General features: G+C 33.7%; 3 protein-coding genes across 9 annotated transcripts in view; 2 read left to right on the top strand and 1 right to left on the bottom strand.

Moving 5' to 3' along the window:
* LOC111706969 (vesicular glutamate transporter 1) overlaps positions 1–2274 on the top strand; it is a 32935-nt gene extending 30661 nt beyond the window's left edge. For 3 of the 4 annotated variants that reach the window (XM_023479929.1, XM_023479928.1, XM_023479927.1), the window contains exon 8: positions 82–2274. In XM_023479929.1, coding sequence (XP_023335697.1) covers positions 82–291 — 210 coding nt within the window. In that variant the 3' untranslated portion in view covers positions 292–2274. The remainder of the gene's footprint in view (positions 1–81) is intronic. The other variant, XR_002766349.1, reaches the window with a different exon arrangement.
* Positions 2275–4956: 2682 nt separating this feature from the next.
* On the bottom strand, positions 4957–19797 carry LOC111706970 (integrin beta-PS). Of its 4 annotated transcripts, none has more exons than XM_023479930.1 (16): positions 19719–19797; positions 18932–19514; positions 18265–18320; positions 17375–17524; positions 16239–16414; positions 15041–15192; positions 14613–14681; positions 14091–14196; positions 12816–12860; positions 12222–12259; positions 11412–11507; positions 8673–9617; positions 8467–8508; positions 7094–7187; positions 6592–6734; positions 4957–6190 (listed from the first exon to the last, which is right to left on the bottom strand). In XM_023479930.1, the coding sequence occupies exons 2-16, from the start codon at positions 19007–19009 to the stop codon at positions 6062–6064; spliced, it is 2319 nt and encodes a 772-aa protein (XP_023335698.1). In that variant the 5' UTR covers positions 19010–19514; positions 19719–19797; the 3' UTR covers positions 4957–6061. The 4 variants fall into 4 exon arrangements, with proteins under 4 accessions (XP_023335698.1, XP_023335699.1, XP_023335701.1 ...); XM_023479931.1 differs by having other exon boundaries at positions 18932–19531; positions 19719–19757; XM_023479933.1 differs by lacking the exon at positions 19719–19797 and having other exon boundaries at positions 4957–5802; positions 6030–6190; positions 18932–19705.
* Positions 19798–22750: 2953 nt separating this feature from the next.
* On the top strand, positions 22751–26714 carry LOC111706968 (calmodulin). The gene is made up of 4 exons (XM_023479926.1): positions 22751–22925; positions 24621–24755; positions 26134–26184; positions 26525–26714. Exons 1-4 carry the CDS (start codon positions 22860–22862, stop codon positions 26672–26674), a joined length of 402 nt encoding a protein of 133 aa, XP_023335694.1. The 5' UTR covers positions 22751–22859; the 3' UTR covers positions 26675–26714.
* The last annotated feature ends 1086 nt before the right edge of the window (positions 26715–27800 follow it).

The raw sequence follows: 27800 nt of genomic DNA, 5'->3' as shown, positions 1-27800 counted from the left end.
TAATAAAAAGTTTTTCTTTGTTTCTTTTCCATATTAACAAGTTAGTTGGTTTGGAAATCTGATATATTATTTTGATTTTAGGTTCAGGATTGGGCAAAAGCGAAACCTATGGATGAAAACTTTGAGATGGATTTGGAGAAGCCTAATACTGGACACGGAGCCAATATCAACGTGGATACCAGCTTCCAGCAGCAGGGGGAGATGGAGAGTGAGCTTCACGAACCAACACCTGCTGCTTCATCTGCTAATCCTTTCACTCAACCCCAGACTAGTAATCCATTCAGACAGTGAATTGGATCTGTTTAAACCGGAGCTAATCAGACCAACCAGGTATCCGAAGCTAATCAAACCAACCAGGTATCCGGAGCTAATCAAACCAACCAGGTATCCGGAGCTAATCAAACCAACCAGGTATCCGGAGCTAATCAAACCAATCAAAGGTAGCCGGAGCTAATCAAACCAACCAGGTATACGGAGCTAATCAAACCAACCAGGTATCCGGAGCTAATCAAACCAACCAGGTATCCGGAGCTAATCAAACCAACCAGGTATCCGGAGCTAATCAAACCAATCAAAGGTAGCCGGAGCTAATCAAACCAACCAGGTATACGGAGCTAATCAAACCAACCAGGTATCCGGAGCTTACCAGACCAAAAATCGGAGCTAACTAACAAAAGAATCCGGAGCGAATCAAACCAACCCGGTTCCCGGAGCTATCAAACCAATGAGAAACCCGGAGAACCTAGACCTAGTCCCGCGACAGAGGAATTTGAAAATACTCCCCGTCGTCTTAATCCTATTAGGATCCCACTCCGGGACCTAATTGATCTTATTACAAGCTCTGATCTCAAATTAGAAACTCAATGGATCTCTTCTAAAAGAAACCTATCAATGGAATTTAGTTCCCAAACCGTTATATGTACTTTTACTCTTTAGATATTACGTATCTAAAGATACAAAATCTACATCTTGTTAAAAACTTAAAGAAAATCTTAAACAAAATTTACAAAATTTATAACCTGACCCAAAATATCGAAAATTTTGCTTAAAAATTTATAGTTCTTTGTACATCAGAAAAATATTCGATTCTTATTTGAAATAACCATCAATTGAAACAGGAATAATTCTGAAAATAATTATCAATGAAAACAGGAATAATTCTGAAAATAATCATCAATGGAAACAGGAATAATTCTGAAATAATCATCAATGGAAACAGGAATAATTCTGAAAATAATCATCAATGGAAACAGGAATAATTCTGAAAATAATCATCAATGGAAACAGGAATAATTCTGAAAATAATAATCAATGGAAATGATAAAATGATTCTGTAAATAAAACCAATGCCAATGGAACAAATTAAATAAAAACTAATACAAAAAAAATGACAACCTCAATGGTAATATGGTTGAAAGTGAGTCAGGACTTCAATTGAGCCGAACATCAATATCTTCTTAAAAGAATATCTTGAAATTGGTCAGGTTGTAAAGTTCTAGGTTCATTGGCTTCTCTTTATTTACCCGGTAATAGCAGTGTTAAAATTATATGTAAGATGGTTGTGATTGGAATAATTTTCTTCATCTTCAAGTTTTATCTTTGTTCACATTTGAATTTGTAAATATGTTAGCAGCGCATAGAATTGACATCAATGGATAAATATTTCTTCCCGAGTTAACGGAACCCGGACCTAGTTTCCGGATCCATTTTTTTATGGGTTGGCGGGACCACATTCCTCTGGGTTAAGTTAACACTAGGAGCTGAGTATATTTGTTGTGATGGATAAACTATATAGATGTCCTCAAGGTTTTCATAGGCTTAAGGGTTGAACTGAGAAGAAGGATCTGAACCGAACCTTCTCCGAGGTTTAGAAAGGAGAACTGATCTCCTTGTAACCAGTATTTAGCATTCTGTTCAATTCCTGTCATTTATATTGAACTGCTTGCCTAGTACTGGTCCAGGGTCTTCTATACTTTATTATTTAATTGTTTATAGTTTAATTATATATCATATCAGGTATCGGAGACCCTGTTTTCTTAAACATGTCCGAGGCAATTTATTAACTTGTTGAGCGATTGTAAAACCCGTTGTATTTAAATGTTAGTTCGAAAACGAACCTTGTCAAGGCTTTCATAGATAGTACATGTACAGAGGAACCCTGGATTAGTCTTGAGGTTTCCTTTATTATGTACTTGCCCCAACATCAATGGAATTATTATAAGAAATCTTGTTTTTTTTCCAAATCTCGATGATTAAAATAAATTTTAAAGTTGTGTTTTTCTAAAATTAAATTTTTGAAAGTTTAGAATCCGATATAAAGTTTACTCATCAGAGAATCTTATTCTTCCTTTACTCCCTGTTCTCTCTATTCTCCTTATTCTTCCTTTACTCCGTGTTCTCTCTATTCTCCTTATTCTTCCTTTACTCCATGTTATCTCTATTATCCCCCTTTTCTCTGTGTATCCCTCCTCTATCTTTATTCCCAAGAGATCTCATCAAACACTAAACCTGTCATTTCTCCCTGGAGATACAATCATCTCCTAAACCCGGAGAAATATCTTTACCGAACCTTGATTAATATTTGTATTATCATAAAAAAATAAACATAGGATAAACCAGCTTTTAATGGAACCATTCTTTCTAAAGAGTTACATACAAATTGCTTTTAGTTTTATAGAAACAATTCCATTGAAAGCTTTCAATTTCTTATCAAAAAATATGGATATTTTCACCATTTTTGCGAAGACAACGGCTAGTTTTCTATCAGAATAACGTTCATTTAACCTAGAGAAAGTTTTATGTGTAAGCAACATGGTTTATTCTATAATTATTGATATATTAATATTAATGATTCTGACGCCATTTCGCCAAGGTTTATTACGCAGTCGTTTCTCGGATCTTTTAAAAAGAATACTGATGTTATCTATCTATGTCTTGCGAGCCCATTTAAAATTACTTTACCAGTTATTTTCCTCTTCTCACTTTTCACGTATCCACCACCCCCCCTTCCACACTTTAATAAAAGATATTTCTCAGTAAATGTGGGGAGGGGGGGGGGAGGATAGAGTAGAGTAGAGGGGAGAACATTTTTAATAATTTTCTCGGATTTAACGGTTGGACAAATTTAATGAATAATAAAGGACGATTCATTATTAAACAACCCCTGCAGGATAGGATCAAGAGGACTCAGAAAATTAATAAAGAAATTCCTATATCCCCCCCCTTATCTACTTCTGGTAACCCCCCCCCTTATCTTCTTCTGTACCCCCCCTTATCTACTTCTGTTTCCCCCACCCCGTGGGAATATTTTTTTATTTGGCTCCAGGGAGACAATCATATATCCTCACAAGATCTCAATCATATATCCTCACTAGATCTCAACTATATATCCTCACTAGATCTTAACCATATATCCTCACTAGATCTCAATCATATATCCTCACTAGATCTCAACCATATATCCTCACTAGATCTCAATCATATATCCTCACTAGATCTCAACCATATATCCTCACTAGATCTCAATCATTTATCCTCACAAGATCTCAACCATACACCCTCACTAGATCTCAATCATTCATCCTCACAAGATCTTAACCATATATCCTCACAAGATCTTAACCATATATCCTCACAAGATCTCAACCATATATCCTCACTAGATCTTACCATATACCCTCACAAGATCTCAATCATTCATCCTCACAAGATCTTAACCATATATCCTCACTAAATCTTAACCATATACCCTCACAAGTTCTTACCATATATCCTCACAAGATCTCAACCATATATCCTCACAAGATTTCAACCATATACCCTCACAAGATCTCAATCATATACCCTCACTATATCTCAATCATATACCCTCACTAGATCTCAATCATATGCCCTCACAAGATCTAAATATAATTTAAAAATGTGAGGTCTCTCTTACATTTACGATTTTAAAAAACTTTACCCGCTCGGTCATCAACAAGCGAAAGCTAAGAAAGGTGTGTTCACTACTCAATGGTAAAGTGAAAGCTAAGAAAGGGGTGTTCACTATTCAATGGTAAAGTGAAAGCCAAGAAAGAGGTGTTCATTGTTCAATGGTAAAGTGAAAGCTTAGAAAGGGGTGTTCACTGTTCAATGGCAAAGTGAAAGCTAAGAAAGGGGTATTCACTGTTCGATGGTAGAGTGAAAGCCAAGAAAGGGGTGTTCACTGTTCTATGGTAAAGTAAAAGCTAAGAAAGGGGTGTTTACTGTGCAATGGTAAAGTGAAAGCTAAGAATGGGGTGTTCACTGTTCAATGGTAAAGTGAAAGCCAAGAAAGGGGTGTTCACTGTTCAATTGTAACGTAAAAGCTAAGAAAGGAGTGTTCACTGTTCAATGGTAAAGTAAAAGCCAAGAAAGGGGTGTTCACTGTTCAATGGTAAATTGAAAGCCAAGAAAGGGGTGTTTACTAATCAATGGTAAAGTGAAAGCTAAGAAAGGGGTGTTTACTGTTCAATGGTAAAGTGAAAGCTAAGAAAGGGGTGTTTACTGTGCAATGGTAGAGTGCAAGCTAAGAAAGTGGGTTCACTGTTTAATGGTAAAGTGAAAGTGCACTATTGTAAAACAGGAAATTATGATGTATCTACAAGATAAGATACATGACAGATAAGAACAGTGAAACCCTTAATAACGAATACATCAGAAGAATTTATCAAATGTCGTCTTGACAATTTTTCAATGAGTTTTATACTATATTTCGTAAATTTCAGTATTTGCGAAAATAAATAAATAGCCATGAATATGCGGGAACAGTTTTAAAGAGTGCCATGTAATCATTTAATTAAAAAACTAAATATCTGCAAGATTCTATTGTCAGAAAGTGAAGAATACGGCATTTGATGAATTCTTTCGATGTATTCGTTATTAAGGGTTTCACTGTATAAAATATAATATTCAAACACAGTTAAATTTAATATTTAATCTAAATTTGACATTAAAAAATCATTAAATAATCACAATAGATAAAACAGGGTTACCCGCAAAATATTATAATTCAATATCTCAACCTAAATAAACTATGTCGCAAAAAAAATGCATAACTATGCAATCTGTCTTTTGAAAAGTCTCATGTTATGTGGATAACCCTGCATACTTTATACAAAGTTAAATGCATTTTAGTTTTAATACCAGTATTGTGTTCTATAACCATTAATTTTTAATATACCTGAATTTCTAATTGTGCAAATATGTTCAAATACATAACTGTATAATTAGTATTTTTTGCTCCCTTGTCTGGAAAGAAACTCATCAGACATTACAACGATATTTTCTTAAAGTTTAAAGGAACAAGCTCACGTTTCAGTTCAATAGAAGCAGGAGAGGATTTGCTTGGCTCTTCTCCCGAAGGTTGCAGGTAATAGAAGGTTGGATTATTCCCGCGCGTAGAGGGTTAGATAAACCCTTCCCGTATGTGGGGTAGGAGAAGGTTGGCTGATTACTTACTGAAGGTTGGGTTGGAGAAGATTGAATTATTTCTATCCAAAGGTCATATGGAGAATATTTGTTTAACCCCTATAGAAGTCCAGGTTGGAGAAGGTTAATCTAACCACTCCCTAAATTCATAGTTGAATATCTAACCCCGACCGAAATTTGGGTTGGAGAAGGTTTATCTAACCTCTACCGAAGGTTGGGTTGGAGAAGGTTTATCTAACCCTTTCTAAAGGTCCGGTTGGAGAAGGTTTATATCTAACCCCTACCGAAGGTCGGGTTGGAGAAGGTTTATATCTAACCCCTACCGAAGGTTGGTTTGGAGAAGGTTTATCTAACCTCTATCGAAGGTCGGGTTGGAGAAGGTTTATCTAACCCCGACCGAAATTTGGGTTGGAGAAGGTTTATATCTAACCCCTACCGAAGGTCGGGTTGAAGAAGGTTTATCTAACCTCTACCGAAGGTCGGGTTGAAGAAGGTTTATCTAACCTCTACCGAAGGTTGGGTTGGAGAAGGTTTATCTAACTTCTATAACCGAAGGTTGGGTTGGAGAAAGTTTATCTAACCTCTACCGAAGGTCGGGTTGGAGAAGGTTTATCTAACCTCTACCGAAGGTCGGGTTGGAGAAGGTTGTGATTGGACTTTTATAGATTTCATTCGGCATCAAATTCCCAGCATTCTTAGCTCGGTTGGATTCAAACCTGGCATACTCACGCCGGTCATTTATCTAATAAAATATACGAAAATATAAAAATGATAATGATAGTGATAATGATAATGATAATGATAATGATAATGATAATGATAATGATAATGATAATGATAATGATAATGATAATGATAATGATAATGATAATGATAATCATAATGATAATGATAATGATAATCATAATGATAATGATAGTAATAACGATAATGATAATGATAATGATAATGATAATGAAAATGATAATAATAATGAAAACGATGATGATGACGATAGTGATGATATTAATATTGATAATGATGCTTACAATAACACTGATAACAATATTGATAATGATGATGATAATGATGATGATCATGATATTGGTTTTAATGATTTCTGAAATGATGATGATAGTATGATAATAAAAAAACCTGTTTTACCTCAATACAACATTTATAAAGGATTAATGTGAGAATACCAAGGATAAAAACTAAGACTCCAGCTCCGATCCCGAGGTGTAAACCTAAGGGTGCACATTCCTCCTTCTTTCCGTCCTTGGTTACAAGGTTCACTATTGCTTCTCCTTTAACCAGAAACTATATTTTTCATCAATTTTTTAGAACTTGTTAAAAAAAACAAAAAAAAATATCTAATAGAAATACTAGATAGTAGATCAGACTAGACTACACTATTTTTACTTTGACATCTAAAACGTGTTATAACAAAAAATTATTTTCTTTAAAATTTTGTTTTTGAAATTAAGCTTTTGGACCAAAATAAAGTTGAAAAAACTTTCTATTCTTTTTAAATTGATTAATTTTGCTCTGCATTGCCGTAGTAAATATTTAATAAGAGATTTAGAAATAAAATGTTCAATTATAAACAAGATTGGAAAAAGCAGAACTGTCGAGGTTTCGTGATATCTCAAATATTAGTTTTTTCCTCTATCATCCAGGTCTATGATGAAAGAGTAGGAACAACCGTTCTGGTTTTCATAGGAGCATACCTTCTCATAGGATCCAACCAGACCAGATATCTAAACAGCATAATATCAGATCAAACCAGACCAGATATCTAGTATAGTATCAAATCCAACCAGACCAGATATCTAGTATAATATCAAATCCAACCAGACCAGATATCTCGTATAGTATCAGATCTAATCAGACCAGATATCTAGTATAATATCAGATCCACCCAGACCAGATATTTAGTATAGTATCAGATCTAAGAGACCAGATATCTAGTATAATATCAGATCCACCTAGACCAGATATCTAGTATAATATCACATCCAACCAGACCAGATATCTAGTATAATATCAGATCTAATCAGACCAGATATCTAGTGTAATATCAGATCAAACCAGACCAGATATCTAGTATAATATCAGATCAAATCAGACCAGATATCTAGTATAATATCAGATCAACCCAGACCAGATATCTAGTATAGTATCAGATCTAATCGGACCAGATATCTAGTATAATATCAGATCTAATCAGACCGGATATCTAGTATAGTATCAGATCTAATCAGACCAGATATCTAGTATAATATCAGATCCACCCAGACCAGATATTTAGTATAGTATCAGATCTAAGAGACCAGATATCTAGTATAATATCTGATCCACCTAGACCAGATATCTAGTATAGTATCAGATCTAATCAGACCAGACATCTAGAATAGTATCAGATAAAACCAGACCAGATATCTAGTATAATATCAGATCCACCCAGAACAGATATCTAGTATAGTATCAGATCAAACAAGACCAGATATCTAGTATAGTATCAGATCCAACCAGACCAGACATCTAGTATAGTATCAGATCAAACCAGACCAGATATCTAGTATAGTATCAGATCTAATCAGACCAGATATCTAGTATAATATCAGATCCACCAAGACCAGATATCTAGTATAGTATCAGATCTAATCAGACCAGATATCTAGTATAGTATCAAATTTAATCAGACCAGATATCTAGTATAATATCAGATCAATCCAGACCAGACATCTAGTATAGTATCAGATCTAATCAGACCAGATATCTAGAAAAGTACAAAATCAACTCAGGCCAGATATCTGGGCGCAGTTTGATATCAGAATAAATTGGTTTAGACGTCTTGTTTTGTTGACATTTCATTAAGAAATCTTATCCGCGAAAAATCAAGGGGAGAAGTGGATTTATTAAAATCAGACTATGAAGGTGAGAGGTGGATTTATTAAAATCAGACTATGAAGGTGAGAGGTGGATTTATTAAAATCAGACTATGAAGGTGAGAGGTGGATGTGAGTTGAAGTTTACCTCAACTGTGGTTGACTGGAAAAAACAGTTAGAACAGTTCTCCTGGACCGAATTTAATGAGTTTGAGCTACGTCGCTGAACGTATACTTACTTCCGGTTCACATTTAAACCACTGATTCAAAGTAAAAGATGAAGGATGAATTTGAATCGGTGGTTCAAATGTGAGCCGGCGGCGGTAGGCAGTTCAAATTCATTAGATTCGGTCCCTGGTTGTTTGAATCTGGAAAATGTTGACATTCTACACAGTTCCTCACTTCTCCACATACTTCTACTCCTGCTGAAGCAGTTGGGTTCTTCTCGCAATATTTTCCAGTATACAGAGCACCAGACTCTATAGGTTTACAATTACATTTTCCACACAGGCATTCTCCGTTCCCGGAGCATACTTCTCCGTCATACGGAGATATACAGGATTCTTTCATTTCGTTGCAACCACAGGCTTCTCCGCTCCAACCGGAGTTACATGAACAGGATCCGCAAATACAGTTTCCGTTTCCACTGCATAGGTTTCCATCCTTATCCTTAGGACAGGTCCAGTTGTCACACTCACAGTGGATCCCGGAGACAAGTCCGAACCTGCTGGGTGAGCAACTACACACTCCACAGTTACAATCTCCTCTCCCACTACAGACTGGAGCTGAAGGTTCGGCTTTACATTGACCTTCTCCTTCATTCTCACTCTTACCATCGCACTCACATATCCGTCCGTAGTGACCAGGGTTACAAAAGCATTCTCCGCAAACCAACGCTCCCTCTCCAGAGCACTGAGCGGAAGGTTCAAGGGTTGAATTTGTCATACAAGGACAAGTACAGATGGGATATAAAGAAATAACCAAACGGTGTTCATTCAGCCCTATGGAATGTATCGGGACGGATTGAGGTTCTACATCACAGTCCTCTATATTAACCTCTACTGTAAAGTGTACAATGTCTCCGAGTTGTACATTAGTACAGACATTAGTTTGATAAACATCTCCTGTGGAACCACATGAGGAGAAGAACTTGAAGGTTGAACCTGATCCTGAGGTTTCAGCTCTCAATCTGATAGAGGTAGAGATCTCTTCATACTTGGTTTCAACAATATGAACTATATTGGATCCGTCCTTACTCAGGACATCCACAGAGGACCCTGGTATACGATCCACTAGAGCCTGAAACCAATAAATGAACTGATAACTCGCCTCAAACTCTAATTTTTTAATACTTTTTTTGTGACCTTTGTTATTTAAGAGGTGTAAAATATAAGGTTACAAATACATGATGATTGCAAATTTGAGACGAGTTTAGCGTAGAAATATACAATTTTCAAAAAACATTATGATCTAGAGCCAAATTAATGAATACTTGAAATACAAGCTGATAAGTTTGTTCTTTCCAATTTTAAGATATATATATTTTTATTAGAATGCATTTATATCCACCAATTAAAGTTTTATATATGTAGACTGTAGAGATAAGTTCATTTTTATAAAGTTTTTAAAAAGATTTCTGCGTCTCTCAAATTCTACTTCAAAATATTCCGCCTCAACCCTTGACCAGGTACTGAAAGAGAGTGTATTCGCGAAAAATGAAAGGGGGGCACTTGGATTTAACGGTTCTGTCAATATTCCAGAGAGCTATGACTTTTGATTGCAATTTGTTCTATTAAACATAATATTTTAAACTTTTTTCTCAAATACTTTTTGCCGGCATATACGTTTTGAATGAAAAATATTAAACAAACAAATCCGGAAGTTTAAAGATTTTTTAATTATAGACCAAAACGCGTTTGATTTAAAATAGAAGAAACCAAAATGAATCTAGCTCTGGTTAGTCCGGGGTGATAGGTTTACAGCGAAAAATAAGCGCCTTTGATCGCTACTAATCTTACTTCTATCTGTTCCGTCTATAAGGAGAAAATTGTTAAAAACGACTCATGTTGAAGAACGTAGCGTCCATACAAATTCAGAAAGTTACAACATTCAACTCGGATCGTAAAACAATCAATTTAATTCCAAACAAATCATTCAGATATTACAAACAATAGTCATCGATAATTTTTCGATGCATTCGTATATAGTTAATATTTCACTGGCTCTGGATTTTCGAACAATCCTGGAAAATATGAAAATGTCGTCTTTATTACCAAAAATCCTCGAAACAGGAATAAATGTTTATAAAAGTAGCTATTAGATCATAAAAAATATAAATATTATGAAATATCAACTATAATCAAATGCGTCGAAAAATGATCGATGATTATAGTTGTGAACCCCATAAAACTCTAGAATAGACGGACGAATTTCAGATTCAAATTGTGATTTTAAATAAACATTAAACATCGCAATTGTGCAGTGTACACAGATCCATTTCACTTAATTAGTTGATTTTCAACTACTGGTGAAACTATTTGCTTTTCATTAACTTCTAATACACATAAGATTGCTTAAATATCGTCTTCTTATTCCACAGCTTTATATGTCTCGCTCTAGTTGATAAATTAATGATTAAAGGGACTGTAAGCGGAATTTCAAGTGAATCTGCATGCAAAGATGGTAATGTTCGATTCACAACGGTACCCTGGAAACCTCTATCTGGTTAATAATATGGAAGATATTGTTATTTTTCTTAAAATCAAAATTATTTAGCTTTAATTCTTATTTTTAAATATTGTCATGCAGTAGAAATGCGCAAGTCACATTTGTAGAAAAATTGAAAAACAATTAGTTTTTGAAAATTAAAAACATTGATATCAAATTCATACTTTATCAGACAACGCATTTAAAGGCTTGATGTTGTGAATCGGGCGTTGCAATCTTTTCTTGAAGAGTCAGTTGAAATTACGGTTACAGTCCCTTTAATATCTAGATGTTTACCTGGTAAATACCCTTGTATCTTCCCTTTAATATCTAGATGTTTACCTGGTAAATACCCTTGTATCTTCCCTTTAATATCTAGATGTTTACCTGGTAAATACCCTTGTATCTTTCATCCACCGCGAAAAGTAGGATGAAAGAGTTTGCGTATGCTACACTGTTGATATGAGATATACTAGGATAGTCCTAATCAAATTTTCTTTTTCATTTTATAACACTCCAAAAAAAAACTAAGTTTTTAAAACCACGTCAAATTGAAGTGAATTTCACGTCAGATGTTTTCAGGTTTTCATTCATAACTCCTTTGATTGACCAGCTATGGAAAATAAGAAAACTGTTTTGAATTTCTAATATAACCATGTGGATACATTGCGTAAGATTTAATATAGAGGAGCTACGAGTTCACAAAGTCGTACCATTATTGTCCAGAGGCGTAGTCAGGGGAGCTATGGGTGCTAAGCCCCCCTGGATCAGTGAAATCTATAGAATTCATGGAGTTTTCGGACCACAACGGGGGCTGAGCCCCCCCCCCCCTGGAAAGAAAACTAAATGTAAGCCCCCCTGGACAAATTCCTGACTACGCCCCTGGTATTGTCACAAAAATTTGACCTTCTCCATCTGTGGAACATAATCATGAATTTCATTGTTTAAATTGGTGAATTTTCCGGGCAACTGCCATAAACCTTCTCTTGGTCATGTGAGGTGCCTCGATCGGTTCAGCCGTTTTTACGTTTATTGGATACAAACAAACAACAGACAAGCAAAGTATGGATTGCGTTTAATAACAAAACATTGAAAATTCATTAAAATTAACAATTTCCTAAAAATATATTGTTGTTATTAATGTCTTTGTTGATTTTGTATTTATTACTTCTGGTTGTCAATTCTAAGAAAATATTCCTGAAATTCTCCCATTGTGTAGTAGCCAGATCCATTCTCTACAAGTATTCAATTTAAAAACACAAAGAATTCTAAAGTTTCCTCGGGGTTACTTAAACAAATGATTCTTTCAAAAAAAAGAAGTTTATTTCAACAAATTTTTCAGGCAATCTTGTAGACTTAAACATTTTAAATTTCATATTCTCTTTTCTCTTTCTATTCTTTAGATTAAAATCTACAGAATTCTAGACACCAAAAAGAAAACTCTGCGCTGTCGTTCTACGATACTCTTTTAAAGGAATTGAGTCTTTGCCACAAGCTCAAATTTTCAAATCCCTATATATATGGAACTCAATATCATAAACCTGAAATATTTCTTACTAAGAATTCTGTTAGATAAAATATTCTAAGTTTGAAATATCAAAGTTTTACAAACCTTAAATTGCAGGATAGGAATAGAAAGTTTGCGGCAAAGACTTAATTCCTTTATTTTCAAAGAGATTTGAATTTGGGATTTTTTAAGACTCAATTCCTTTCCGGCTGAGGTCTCAAAATGAACTATATTCTATATCCTATCCTATCCTTGACGCAACTAATGACTAATTAAACATCAACCTGTGTTGTTGAGATGACACTTTCCATCATTAGGTTCCAGAACTCCTGGAGTAAAGTTATTGTATAGTGTGAGAGGTGTCAATTTTAGACCAGAGGATTCATATTTTACCCTTTTCAGAGCTGAAAACTTTAGAATAAAATATCCTTAATCCCGATTAAATAGATTGTCAACCTATTTGATCCCGATTACTTAATCTGAGTTTCCAATGTACACACTTTTGATTTTCATCTTAAACCGTTCTTTCTTGGATATCATATAGTATTGAAAAATTAAAAACCGTTTTTCTTAAATAAGAGATTCCCTCCCGTTTCTGTATATTAATCTTAAATGGCGCGCAAAATTTCAAATTTATCGGCTTCATATACGCGACTCTGATTGGTTGGATTTTATGCACTTTTCAGGATACAAGTACAAAATTAGGTTTGTCTCGATTTCAATAAAAAGAGAGGATCAAGCATTAATCTCAATATCCACCATTCTAAAGTTTTCAGCTCATGGTTTCATAAATGGCAAAGCAAGTGATTTTTCCTGAATGTTTTCAGAAGGTTTTCTGTTTCTTTATAAAAACGAATATATATTTTGTTGTTGTTTTTTTTTAACTTCAAGAGACTGTGGTTAAAATTTCAAGTGAGTCTCAATTTAAAGAGGAATATGCCCGATTTACACGATACCCTTTAAACCTTTATGTGATCTGATCAACAATGTGGAAGATATTGTCGGGTTTCATATTTTAAAAATAAAAATACCCATTTTTTAAAGATAAATCATGGATATCTCATTCATTATAGATCAGACAAAGCTTTTACGGGTACCGTTGTGAATCGAACATACCACCACTCTAAAAACTGCGAGTCCCTTGAAATTAGTCCCTTCAACATATTTGTAACTTCAGGTCGAATCTCGATATCCAATGTGTGCACTTTTAAATTTGAGGATAAATGATTGATCTCTCAATCAAAGTTATCTCTGGATGGGATATCGAGTTGAGGAATTAAATTAAAGAAAGGATTTGAGTCTTTGCCACAAACTCTGATCTTTTAATCCCTATACCTTTGCAACCCAATGCCGTAGACCTTAGATATTTAAAACTATGAATTTAGATCAAATATTCTAAGTTTGAAATATCCAAGGTTTACACCACCACGCAGGTTGCAAAGATATAGGGATTATAATATTTAAGTTTATATTTAATATTTTATAATAAACAACTCCGTAAGTTTATAATTAATAAATTATAAATTAATATAATTAAAGCTAGCTTTATTAATGCAAACCTGCCAGTTTTCCATCCAAAGCAAAATGGAAATCTCTATCCGTGAACAGAATAATGAGTTTTCTTGATGTATTTCTCCATCCTATCCTATCAGTACATGCCATCACCTGGAGTTACATTTAGATTAAAAGGGATTATTATTGTAAAAAAGTTGAGTCTTTGCCACAAACTCTGATTTTCTAATCCCTATATCTTTGCAACCCAATGTCGCAGACCTTAGATATTTCTAACTATGAATTTTATTAGATCAAATAATCTAAGTTTTAAATACAAAGAATTTCACTCAATAAGGATGAGAAAATTCGAGTTTGTGGCAAAGACTCAATTCTTTAGAAAATGCCATGAACGGCATCTTAGTTTCTGCACAAACGTTAATTAAGTAATTTCTATTTTCTATCGTGCAATATTTCTAAAAAAGTAACGGTCTGAATTTTAAAAGAATTGTATCCGGATTCTGGTGTACTGGGATACCCGGATTCTCGAATTACCGGATACCAAAAGTTTGGGATTATCTAACATTGACCTGCATGAGAGCGTCCAGGGAACCCTCGGGTTCATCAACATTTCCAGCTAGTGGAGCTTCCATTACAGCCTNCCCCCCACCCCTCCCCCCACCTCTACTGCCTCTCTTATGTTTTTTTTTCAAAATACATTTAGCTATTTTAATTTTATCACAATTTTACTTAAAAATATCTAAAAAGGAATGGAATCTTTGCTTCAAATTCAAATTTTCCAAAATCTAAATTTCTGCATTTCAAACTTCAATGATTTGGTTTTTTAGTTTCAAATATCTAAGGTCTATCCAATTGGGTTGCAAAGATATAGGTATTAGTAAATCATAGTTTGGGGCAAAGACTCAATTCCTTTCTTTTCACTCTGTAATTGTTAAAATAATTATCAAAGGTTGGCAACTTTTTTAATGTCCTCATGTTTTTTGGAACCATCTTGTACCTTACTAAACTGTTGGGCCGTTATATTTGCTAGGTTTTGCCGATGGTAGAAACTGTAGGGCGGAGCACAATCAGGGCTTCCTACTTCGCAGTTAAACTCCGGGATAGAGCTTGTAAACGGGGGTAGATTCTTCTCAACAAAACTTCCAAATCCTTCAATAAAAAATTAATAACAAAAAGTAGTTGAACTTGACATGAAAGTTAAACTATTTCTCTAGTGATGTCAAGAGTAGTTTAACTAGCCGTTCATAGATTAAGTATCTCTTGCTATTCATAATATTCTATTAGTCATGATTGTAAATATCAACCTTTTCCTGGGTATTTCAATGATTCATGTTTTGAATTTAAACTCATGTTAATGTTTTCCAATGAAACAAAACTCCTAAATGTACGCATTCGCGCAAAAATCTATCATCATTATGTCAATCATTTAATTTCAACTGAAGCATATAAAAAAGCTCATTAAAGTTCTAAAATAAACATGTCCAGGGCTACAGAAATGTACAAGTGAGTTAATAAGGTAAACCTAAAAGGTTTTATACGACACTTCAAATTCAAGCCAGCCTTTAAAGTTTATGTCAAATAGCTGTATAATGTCACAGATAAAAATCTTTATTTTGATAAAAAATTTGACAAATTTTAAGACAACTCACTCAACTACAATTGATAAAACAAGAAAAATCTTATTTTATTCAAACTAATACATTTTATTTGTGACCCAACATTTAACTACAGTTTTTTTTCATGATATGCCATTAACGATCTACATTGTTTATATTGTCAATATTGTCAAATTGTCAATAACCCTTTTAAAAAACAAAACAATGTTTTCTCCTTGAATATTGTCAAGCTGTAGAGAACTATTGTGCATCGTATTTTAAATGAAAATACCCTCGAAATTAAGTTATAAAGTTTCGTTAAAGGGACTGTTTTTAGAGCGGCGGGTTCGATTCACAAAAATACCCTTTAAATCTGTGTTTGATCAAGGATGATAAGATATCTTAAAATTTCTAACTAAAAATTGTTTATTTGTTAATTGTTGTTTCTGCATCAGAGAAGAAGAAGGGAATCATCATAATTTAACACTTTAAGCGAATGAAACCGATAGCTTCCTTGTTGTAATTCAGATGAAGGTTTAAATGTAGGGTCACTTGCAATTAAGTCTACAGTCCCTTTAAGTTACCAAAATAATTCCTCACCTATATTGACATCACTGGTCTTGTTCTTGATTGTAGCGATGATATCTCCACCAGCAGAGATTAGTTTATCCCGGGAGCTTCTCATGGACCAGGAGAGATCCATCAAGAAGTAGAGATCTACAGGATAGTTCTTAGCGTTGCCAATAGAGAAGGAGATATTCACAGGTTTACCAGGTCTAATCAGGGAAGGAGGTCAATATATAGCAGTTGAGTAGGTCAATATATAGTAGTTTAGGAGTTCAATATATAGCAGTTGAGGAGGTCAATATATAGCAGATTAGGAGGCCAATATATAGTAGTTTAGGAGTTCAATATATAACAGTTGAGGAGGTCAATATATAGCAGATTAGGAGACAATAAATAGTAGTTTAGGAGATCAATATAAAAGACTTTAGGAGGTCAATATATATATATACCAGTTTAAGAGGTCAATTTATAGAAGTCAAGTAGGTCAATGTATAGCAGTCAAGTAGGTCAATGTATGACAGTTTAGGAGGTCAATAAATAGCAGTTTAGGAGATCAATATTAAGCAGTTTAGAAGGTCAATATATAAAAGTTGAGAAGGTCAATATATAAAAGTTGAGAAGTTCAATATAGCGATTGAGGAAATCAATATAGAGCAGTTGAGGGGGTCAATTTATAGCAGTTGAGGAGATCAATATATAACAGTAAAGTAGGTCAAATTATAGCAGTTGAGGAGGTCAATATATAGCAGTTGAAGAGGTCAATATATAGCAGTTGAGGAGGTCAATATATATAGAATATATTTCCGAGATAAACGTCGCAACTAATATAATTGTTGAACCATGCAATATATTGCAGTGTAACGTGACAAATTGTATATATTGCACGGGACAGAAGAAGTTTTTCTAACAGTGTATATATAGAAGTTGAGGTTAATGTCAATATAGTATAGTTCTAGAGGTCAATATAGTAGTTTAGGAGTTTTATATAGTATTTTGTTGTCAATTCATTAGTTTTAGAGAAAATAAGTAGTATTTTTATACGCATAATTTTAATCATATATTTTTAATCATGAAGGTCAATATAACAGTTTAAAAAATGAAATAGTTTGGGAGGTCTGATTTTAGTTACTTTGAAGGTCAATATAGTAGTTTTTATTATTAATTCACACCTAAGGGAAGCTGATACTGCCTGAGGTTGGATCTTGACAAACTGGGCTTCATCCGAATCCATGGATAGAGAAAGATCCTCAGTTATCTCTATACTGCTCTCAACATCTACCAGAGAATCACAACTCAACCCAGCGCTCCTCTCGGAGCATCTTTAAACCATAATCAGTATATTTTACAAATAAACGAGACTGTTGATAAGATTTTTTCCGTTACAAAACTGCCCTAGTTCTCCAAAGCTTCATGATTGTTATCAACTGTAAAATTTGTATTATAAAACATGAACAAGAGTTCAAGAAATTACACAATATCTCACATAAATACGTTCCTGATTCAGAATTCATCTCTTGTAGCATCAGCTCTCCAATAGAGCTAGATAATTACAACGGACGGGAAGGCTAACACGTCATTTCGGCATAAAAAGCTTTAATCTTCTCGTGTTTTCATCCCAACCACCTCTAAATCTTTTTATTTCTTTTAGCTTATTAAACTCCCATTCTAAGATTTCAAATTCCGCAAACTATTTTCATATATAAATTTTTAAGCTTGTTTGTTTATTATTAGACTTGGATCGGTAAATGATGAAGAGAGCCTTCCCCCTCATGCCACAGATGGATCAGTGCATTGTAAACACATAAAAAGTTAACATTAATTTAACTACTAAGCTTTCAGGGAGCTTCGTGGCAATCTTTTATATTAACTTTTATTTTTTGCTCTTTCAGTAAGCATTTTCTCTTAATAAAAAATTTTTATTCTGAAACATAAACCTTCCCTTGGGTCATGAGCCATACAAAAATTTGGCCCGATCGTTTCAGCCATTTATACAGACAAAAAAAAACACAAGGAAATTATACATATTTGATATATATAGATGATTATATAATGATGATTCCTTGGTATTGTTGAGGCGAATAGAGAAGGATCGGAACACCAGACACACTCAGGGTCCTACTTTTCATAGGATATGCTTTATCCATCAGGGTTATAAAGATAAACAAAGAAATTGAATTTTCCACAAACTTTTTTAATCCTTATATCTATACCACCCATTGTTGCAGACCTAAGATATTTCAAACTATGAAATAAGTTTAATGAAATTAGTTAAGTTTGAAATATCAAAAGTTTAAACCATTAGGTTGAAAAGATATTGGGATTAGAAAAGGAATTGATTCTTTGCCACAAACTCTGAATTTCTGTTAGATCAAAAAACAAAATGATGTGACCACGTGTGATATAAAACTGCCTATACATAGTACATGGTCAAGGATTAAGTTATGAAAATTTAAGTTGGAATTTTTTGACTCCTTCTATGTCGAAGTCTTGGTCCCTTGGAACAAAATAAACCTGAATAAGATCTAGACATCGATAATTAAAAATCCTGCCTAAACCTAAAAATATCATAACTCAACCCTTGACTATGAAATGATTAATTATGTAATTATAAAAGTGAATTATCATCTCGCAAAAAAGTTGTTTGCCATTGAATATACTTAATTTGTGGTTTGGAATTTCTCTGGTAAGTTATTTTTTTAATTAAAAAAATCATTTGAACATCCTTCCTCCATACAATCTCCACAGGTTCTTCTGTCGGAGCACAACCCTAGTACTCCGGGTAGGATTAGGAGTAGGAGAAGCATTGTCTTCAAAACATTCGCTAGTTTTTATTAAATATTCTCAGTATAATTCTGCATTAAGAATATAGTTTACATAGATAGGATTGAGTATCTAGAGAAAGGTTGAGTATTTAGAGTTGGGTTGACTCTCAAGAGTAGGGTTCATTATCAGGAGTAGGGTTGAGTATCTTGAGTAGGGTTCAGTATTTTGAGTAGGGTTGAGTATCAGGAGTAGGGTTGAGTAACTAGAGTAGGGTTCAGTGTCCTAACTCCAGGATTCTATCTAGCTTTGCACAGTTTCGGGGGTTTTGCTGTGTTTTCCCTTCCGTCTAACCCAGGATTATCAATGTTTCCATCTTCAGACTCTCAGTTCAAACTTTTCGTAGAAACTCAAGTTATTAACTTTTTGCAGATACACAAATATCTGAATTTAATCTAACAATTCAGTTCTTAACGACTTGGTTCGAACAGACCAGAGTGAGTGTTCACTATACACGTATAGTAAAAGATGGATCACCAAATCTTTCCTCTTAGAAAGGATTGTAACTGAGTTTTTGCCATTAAATCAGATTTATCTCTATATCTTTAAAACCCCATATCGTAGAATTTTGATATCTTAAGCTATGAATTCTGTCAAATCAAATAGTCTAATTTTGAAAGGTTTTCAACAACGGGTTGCAGAGATATAGGGAATAGAAAATTTGAGTTTATGACATAAACTCAGTTCCTTTACACTTTCGGAATAGAATATTATAAAAGGCAGGAACAGGTATTGAAGAAAACTAGGTACTGAACTAAAACACTGATAGGAACTTGTATGTTTAGAAATAAAGTTTGGATGATAGATAGATAGATAGATAGATAGATAGATAGATAGGTAGATAGATAGATAGATAGATAGATAGATAGATAGATACATAGATAGGTGAATATATAAAGATAGTGAAGACAAACATTGTTATCAAGCTTCATTTTTACTTTATGTCTAATCATATACACTACCCACTACACTAAACTACACTACACTACACTACACTACACTACACTACACTACACTACACTACACTACACTACACTACACTACACTACACTACACTACACTACACTACACTACACTACACTACACTACACTACACTACACTACACTACACTACACTACACTACACTACACTACACTACACTACACTACACTACACTACACTACACTACACTACACTACACTACACTACACTANTATCTATCGATCTATCTATCGATCTATCTATCGATCTATCTATCGAGCTATCTATCGATCTATCTATCGATCTATCATCGATCTATTTATCTATGTATCATATTATCCTTGTATCATATTATCCTTGTATCATCCTTGTATTATATTATCCTTAAATCAAATTATCCTTGTATCAAATTATCCTATTGTAGAAATTAAATTTAACTGAAAATTTAAAGGAAAGATGAATGTATTTTATTTCGAAACTAAGATAATATCTACTGTAATTGTTTGTTTCGGTTGAACCCTAGGGAATTGCGCTGAACTGAGTTAGGTTCAAGTATCTCTGGATTGCAATGAATCCCGGGGGGGGGGAGAGGGCTTAACCAGGGGTGAATATACCTCCTGAAACTTTTTCCTCTAATACTTCATCATAATCATTATATTTATCAGGAAGAACAAATTTTAACTTTGGAAGATTGACCAAAAAATTTAAAATTTAGGTTTACTTACTTTTTATTTATTATAATTTTAAATCTTAGAATTAGAGAAAAATTGATCCTTGAATGTTTATTTGATTGTATCGTATATCAGGAGTTGGGTTGGGATGGGAACTCCGTCTCGAAGGACGGAGAAATTCTAGCATTTAACAATAGTTTCTGTGAGATTGAGGTTAGTTTGTGAGTAATCAGCATTCTTGACTTCAATTATATTCATAGATATATTTAATCCCGCAACTCATGCAGTTTCAAGTCTGACACTTTTAAAATTAAAAAAAAAATTGAGAAAAAAATGTTAAAAGACTGTGAAAAACTCACTGAAATCCTTTCTCGACGAGACAATGATGGTGATATCTTCGTTTTTCTTTCTGAAAATTAAAAATCTGCGTCAGTGGTTTTTTATCTGAAAAATCGGGCACAATTTATGTATTTTGCGGGGACCGGAGTGACTGCATGATTGGCAAGAAGGGTAGGCGAGCTGAGAGCATTGTATCATGGAGTAAAATATTTTGATTAATCTTATGCCACTATATTTTGTATTTGGGAGCAACTACGTTTCGAAACTTTTCACCAATATTATTAAACGTTTTTGCGCTCTAAATCAGCAATTATAAAAAGTAGAAAAATATTACTTTTAAAAAATGAATCCTAAAATTTGATTCTATTATTCTGCATATATAGCTCATCTATCCTTTCATTTAAACCTGTAACTTTAGCACTTTCCTCCTCGTCGGTTCAACCTAGACGTTGGATAGTTGATTCCTCATTGGTGCCAGTGATGTACAACTTTCCCTGAACCCACCATTTAAAAGGTTCGACCCGGAGTTTAATTCCAAAACCTGGGTTCAATAAGGCTTCATCTTAGACTCGACAGCTACCATTCCTTAGACTCGACAGCTGCCATTCCTTAGACTCGACAGCTGCCATTCCTTAGACTCGACAGCTGCCATTCCTTAGACTCGACAGCTGCCATTCCTTAGACTCGACAGCTGCCAATTCCTTAGACCGACAGCTACCATTCCTTAAACTCGACAGCTGCCATTCCTTAAACTCGACTCAACAGTTCGGCCCGATGAAAATAAAACCGACCTTGGTTGGTTTTAGTGGAGAATTAGTCTCAATGTTGAGTTTTATTGCAGTTCAAATCCCAAAATCTGCCAATCAAACCAGTGAAACCCCATCATGTACAATATTAAAACCAAGTCTGTAATGTGGAAATTTTGTCCTACACATCCTAAAGCATAAGTCTCATTGTTGGTTTACTCTTGAGCCTAATATAATCGAATATTTATAATCTAGGGCTCTGAATTATGGAGTAAAGATGTAAACCCTTGATTAGTGTATGCACCGTGAAGTATATACCGATTATATACCGATTTGAGCGCTATCTTCTACAAAAGTAATGCCCACTCGTTAAATCTACCAGTTTTTCAATATATCTCTGAAGCAGATATTTACGAGAGTATTGTTGAATGAAACTCCCGAGTTTCATTTTTTAGGTCTTGCCAATTGTGTCATCAATGGAATAATTAAAAAGATAGTCGACCAATCACAAGAAGTGACATTTCGAAACATAAAACTTATATCTTCAGAATTGTCTTAATGCATTTACGAAACCTTGGTTCTGATGCCGGGTTTTTGACGATCTGCCTTAAAGAAATTGAGTCTTTGCCACAAACTCTGATTTTATAATCACTATATCTTTGGAACCAAATGTTACAGACCTTAGATATTTCAAACTATGAATTCTGTTAAATCAAATAATCAGAGTTTGAAATATCAAAGGTTTACAACATCGGGTTCTAAAGATATTGGGGTTTAAATATTTGATTTGTTACAAAGACTCAATTCCTTTCGCGGGCTTTGTTCTGTCGCGATCAGAAAACAAAGTCAAAGTGAACTTAACATTATGCTGACATTTACTGACTAATATTCAGACATTAGATAAAACTTTACTAAATATATATTATGAAATTTCAGTTTGTTACTGTTTTAAATAAAAAAGAGACTTTTTTTGAAACGGAAATTGCTAAACTTGTATTAACTTTCAGATTAAAAAATGAAAAGAGTTCATTTTACTTTATAAAAAAACTCTATATAAAGGATATTACAGTGTGATACAGTGATAAATATATATATATATATATATTTAAAAAGAGAGATGACAGATATATTGAACGAAATCCAAACTGCGGAATTCAGAGAAGCATTCAATGAATTCGATAAGGTAATAGAGAGGAGTTAGGAAGGGTAAGCATTGACATTGACAGGGTAAACATAGACAGGGTAAAGAGAGATACAGTAAACATTGACAGGGTAAACTTAGACAGGATAAACATTGACAGGATAAACATTAACAGGGTAAGCATTGACATTGACAGGGTAAACATTGACAGGTTAAACATTGACAGGGTAAACTTAGACAGTATAAACATTGACAGGGTAAACATTGGCAGGGTAAACATAGACAGGGTAAACATAGACAGGGTAAAAATAGACAGGGTAAACACAGACAGGGCAAACATTGGCAGGGTAAACATTGGCAGGGTAAACATAGACAGGGTAAACATAGACAGGGTAAACATTAACAGGGTAAACATTAACAGGGTAAACATAGACAGGGTAAACATAGACAGGATAAACAGAGACAGGGTAATTTTGACAGGGTAAACAATGACAGGGTAAACATAGACAGAATAAACATAGACACGGTAAATTTGAAAGGGGTAAACATAGACAGGGTAAATTTGAAAGAGTAAAAATAGACAGGATAAACATATACAGGGTAATCATAGACAAGCTAAACATAGACAGGGTAAACATAGACATGGTAAACATAGACAGGGGAAATTTGACAGGAGAAACGTAGACAGTATGAATATATACAGGGTAAACATAGACAGGGTAAACATAGACAGGATAAGCATTGACAGGGTAAACATTGACAGGATAAACATTGGCAGGGTAAAAATAGACAGGGTAAAAATAGACAGGGTAAACATTGACAGGGTAAACATTGACATGATAAACATTGACAGGGTAAGCATTGACAGGGTAAACATTGACAGGGTAAACATTGACAGTGTAAACATAGACAGGGTAAACATTGACAGGGTAAACATTGACAGGGTAAACATTAACAGGGTAAACATTGACAGGGTAAACATAAACAGAAACATATACAGCGTAATCATAGACAGGGTAAACATAGACAGGGTAAACATAGACAGGATAATCACACACTTAGTAATCATAGACAGGGCAAACATAAACAGGGTAATCGTAGACAGAATATGGTAATTTGATAGATAAGTCATCTAATTATTATAGCCTTATAAGAATCAAAACAATGCTTTTTATGTCTACTAGCCTTAGAGGGCGCTTCGCGCCTATCTTCTAAATTAATTGTGAACATGTTTTCTTTGTGTACATCGTAAAACAAAACAAAAATAATTCGCGGATTTTCACAAAAAAATTCGTGGATTTTCAAAATTTTAAAAAATTTAATGAAGATCGAATTTGGATGGAGACAAATATATGAAATTTTGATCATTCATAAACCTTCCCTGGGGCTCCGTGAGGTCCCACAAAAAATTTGGGCCTGCTCGGTTCAGCCGTTTTGACGTTTATTGGATACAATCAAACAAACAAACATCAAAACACCCAAACAGACAAACAGACAGACAAGCCAAATTTATATATAGATATAAAAAATATCAAAGAAATCATATATCAAGATCCACTTATTTTATGGTGTATCGTAAACATCGAGGTTTGCCGCATAATGTCGCATCTTTTTCGTTTTTTATTAGATAAAGATTTAAAATGTCGTCTTACATGGGAAATTTTCCAGAAATGTGATTAGTGATAAAAAGAAAAACAACAAAAATACTATTAAAATGATAAAATGATGTTTGTTGAGGATGGAAGTGGAAGTATATCTACTAAAGAATTGGTTGGAGTAATGAGAAGTATAGGACAGAATCCTACAGAGGATGAAATTCTTGCTTTGGTTTTAGAGGCAGATACGAACGGAGACGGAACTATAGATTTCGAGGTATATCTCACATATAAGAATACATAGCAAGAGCGCATGAAATGTCGTCTGAAATTTATATAAAAATGTATGACAGCGGTTATGTTTCATCATTGGTCTACACAGAAAGAAAGCTGCTGAGATGTTCGCAGCTTGAAAGGGTTAAATACGATTTATAAAAATATATCCAAATATCATTGTAGAGTCATAAGTTTTTTAATAATTCTAAAGAAACTGCTTTTTATTTTTAATTCAAAGTATATTAATAGCTCTGAAATATGCAGGACACTATAAATTGGTATAGAAAAACTCGTTTGTATCAAGATGAAAAAATATATGAAAGGGTCTAATTATAAAAGAAGAAAAAAAAAAGAAATGAAATAGTCTTTATTAATGTTATACTGGGTGTCCAATGACATTACAATGGAAAGACGATTTAAAGAAAGTCTTTGATCTAATAATTCGTTCTTCACAACCAAATTTTAGAAATAAAATTCTTAAATTAAAAATGAAACATCACCATAGTTCTAACATTTCAAAAATTTGGTCTGCTTTCTTGTGCTTTCAAAATTACCTGAGATATTGATAATTTTGTTCATGTTGTTCATGTTGTTCATGTTGTTCATGTTGTTCATGTTGTTCATGTTGTTCATGTTGTTCATGTTGTTCATGTTGTTCATGCTGTTCATGTTGTTCATGTTGTTCATGCTGTTTATGTTGTTCATGTTGTTCATGTTGTTCATGTTGTTCATGTTGTTCATGTTGTTCATGTTGTTCATGTTGTTTATGCTATTCATGTTGTTCATGTTGTTCATACTGTTCATGTTGTTCATGTTGTTCATGCTGTTTATGTTGTTCATGTTGTTCATGTTGTTCATGTTGTTCATGCTCTTCATATTGTTCATGCTGTTTATGTTGTTCATGCTGTTTATGTTGTTCATGCTGTTCATTTTGTTCATGTTGTTCATGCTGTTCATGCTGTTCATGTTGTTCATGTTTTTCAGATTCAGACAATTTTGGTTTTATTTAATCCATTCAAATCTAAACGAAATTTTTAATAACTTCGGTATAATGTGAAAGAACGCAAAAGTCAACAACAAAATGCACAAAGACATTCAGGGTGGGTTTAACGGGACTGTAAGCGTAATCGGAAAATGTCGTCTCCTCAGTAATGGACAGTGAACTCCGTAAATTACGTCACTGATTACAGAGGCGAGTCTAGGGATTATAACGTCATTTATGGATTTCAATGTCCATTACATAATGAGACGACATTTTCCGTATATTGGATCACATCGAGCGTAAGTAACCTTAATAAACAATCTCGGGAAAAAAGACGACAAGGTGAGGAGAAGATGAGAACAAAGTGAAGAATTAAAAACTAAATATTTGAATTCAGGAATTCCTTGAAATGATGAAAAAACAGAGTTCAGAAACTGATCAGCTAGAGGTATCAAATATAACAATTCTAACTTTTTTTTACCATTTTATGAAAAGTTGGGTTTTGTATTTTGTTTAGGAGAAAATCATTTTTTTTTGACATTCTCATTTAGAATATTGAAGATATATTATAAGTATCATCAAAATGATTGTTTACAGTGGTAGGCGATTATAACAATACGATTTAGACGACTTTCGATTTCAATTTTGATTTATATCAAGCTGTTTAACTGCATACACATCATTATAGTCAAGTAAGGCTGTTAATTAAAAAAAACTTTTCTTTGATTATTTGTAAAATTTGAATTCGAAAATTGTATTGATATAATGCCACTATATTTTATTTTTAGGATCTCCGACATGCATTCCAGATCTTCGACAGAGACAAGGACGGATTCATTTCATTGGTTGAACTCCGAAGGATCACAACAACCCTAGGACAGGTACAGCTGGACAATTTGGAAGTAGAGGAAAACAGGTTTTATCCAGATCTTTTGTAAGAACAGAGAAGCGTGTATTTCATCAAGTGTAACTCCGCTGAATCTGGTTTATAAGACGGCTTTCCAAAGGAATTGAGTCAAGTTTCCTAAAACCACATGATATAAACCTTTGACATTTCAAACTTAGATTACTTGATCTAACAGAATTTATAGTTTGTAATATCTAAGGTCTACGACATTGGGTTTCAAATATATAGGGATTAGAAAATCAGCCTTTGTGGCAAAGACTCAACTCCTTTAGAACTCAATTATGTATTCTTTCATGGATATATCATGGAAATTTTCAAAGAGATTTATCAGCTGTAACTTTTACAAAATCCCTGATGGCATTTCTTTTTTGAAAAAAATGACGACAACATTAATCTTTATATTGGTTACTTCTGTATCTACAGGGTTACCCACAACAGATGAGACTTCAGAGACGATATTACGAAATTTCATCATTTTTTCTTACAATCATGGTTTCCTTCTAAAGAAATTGAGTTTTTGTCACAAANCCTACTGAACTGTAAAGATTATGTTCTCCTACTGAACTGTAAAGATTATGCTCTCCTACTGAACTGTAAAGATTATGTTCTCCTACTGAACTGTAAAGATTATGTTCTCCTACTGAACTGTAAAGATTATGTTCTCCTACTGAACTGTAAAGATTATTCTCTCCCACTGAAATGTAAAAATTATGTAAATATTAAACCTTCTCTAACCAGGATATTAATCCTTCTCCAGCCAGAATATTAATCCTTCTCCAGCCAGAATATTAATCCTTCTCCAGCCAGAATATTAATCCTTCTCCAGCCAGGATATTAAGCCTTTTCTTGTCTGAAAAAAAACTAAATTTTCCATGTTCAAATTATAAATAAAGCTTAACTGTGATGTTTTCCTTGTTTTGAGTGAATTGATTTTAGAGAATTTAATGAATTTAGAAAATGGCCAGGCTAGACAATGTACTAAAGCAGGATTAATGTTACGCATTAGTGTTTTGTAAGCAAGGTTATACACAACACAAGGAGGATCAGGAAGGAGCAACTAGGAACTATAGCAAGTGTTCCAGGCTTAGGTAAAACAACTGTAGTTTATTTGTGCTTACTGCTTAACTCTTTTAAGTTATAAATTATATACTTTCTAT

The sequence above is a fragment of the Eurytemora carolleeae genome, unplaced genomic scaffold (genome assembly GCF_000591075.1).
Source record: "Eurytemora carolleeae unplaced genomic scaffold, Eaff_2.0 scaffold704, whole genome shotgun sequence".
In the NCBI taxonomy this organism is placed as follows: domain Eukaryota; kingdom Metazoa; phylum Arthropoda; class Copepoda; order Calanoida; family Temoridae; genus Eurytemora; species Eurytemora carolleeae.
This window is presented reverse-complemented; position numbering and strand designations above follow the sequence as displayed.

Excerpts from the sequence above, each read along its gene's own strand:
- LOC111706970 (XM_023479930.1), bottom strand. The coding sequence starts at position 19,009 with ATGCTTCTCCTACTCCTAATCCTACCCGGAGTACTAGGGTTGTGCTCC. Across the intron at positions 12,260-12,815 it reads GTGTCATCTCAACAACACAG|AGAATGGATCTGGCTACTAC; the intron begins GTTGATGTTTAA and ends GAATACTTGTAG. Across the intron at positions 11,508-12,221 it reads ACACAATGGGAGAATTTCAG|GACTATCCTAGTATATCTCA; the intron begins GAATATTTTCTT and ends AAATTTGATTAG.
- LOC111706968 (XM_023479926.1), top strand. The coding sequence starts at position 22,860 with ATGACAGATATATTGAACGAAATCCAAACTGCGGAATTCAGAGAAGCA. Across the intron at positions 24,756-26,133 it reads ACGGAACTATAGATTTCGAG|GAATTCCTTGAAATGATGAA; the intron begins GTATATCTCACA and ends ATTTGAATTCAG. Across the intron at positions 26,185-26,524 it reads CAGAAACTGATCAGCTAGAG|GATCTCCGACATGCATTCCA; the intron begins GTATCAAATATA and ends TTTTATTTTTAG.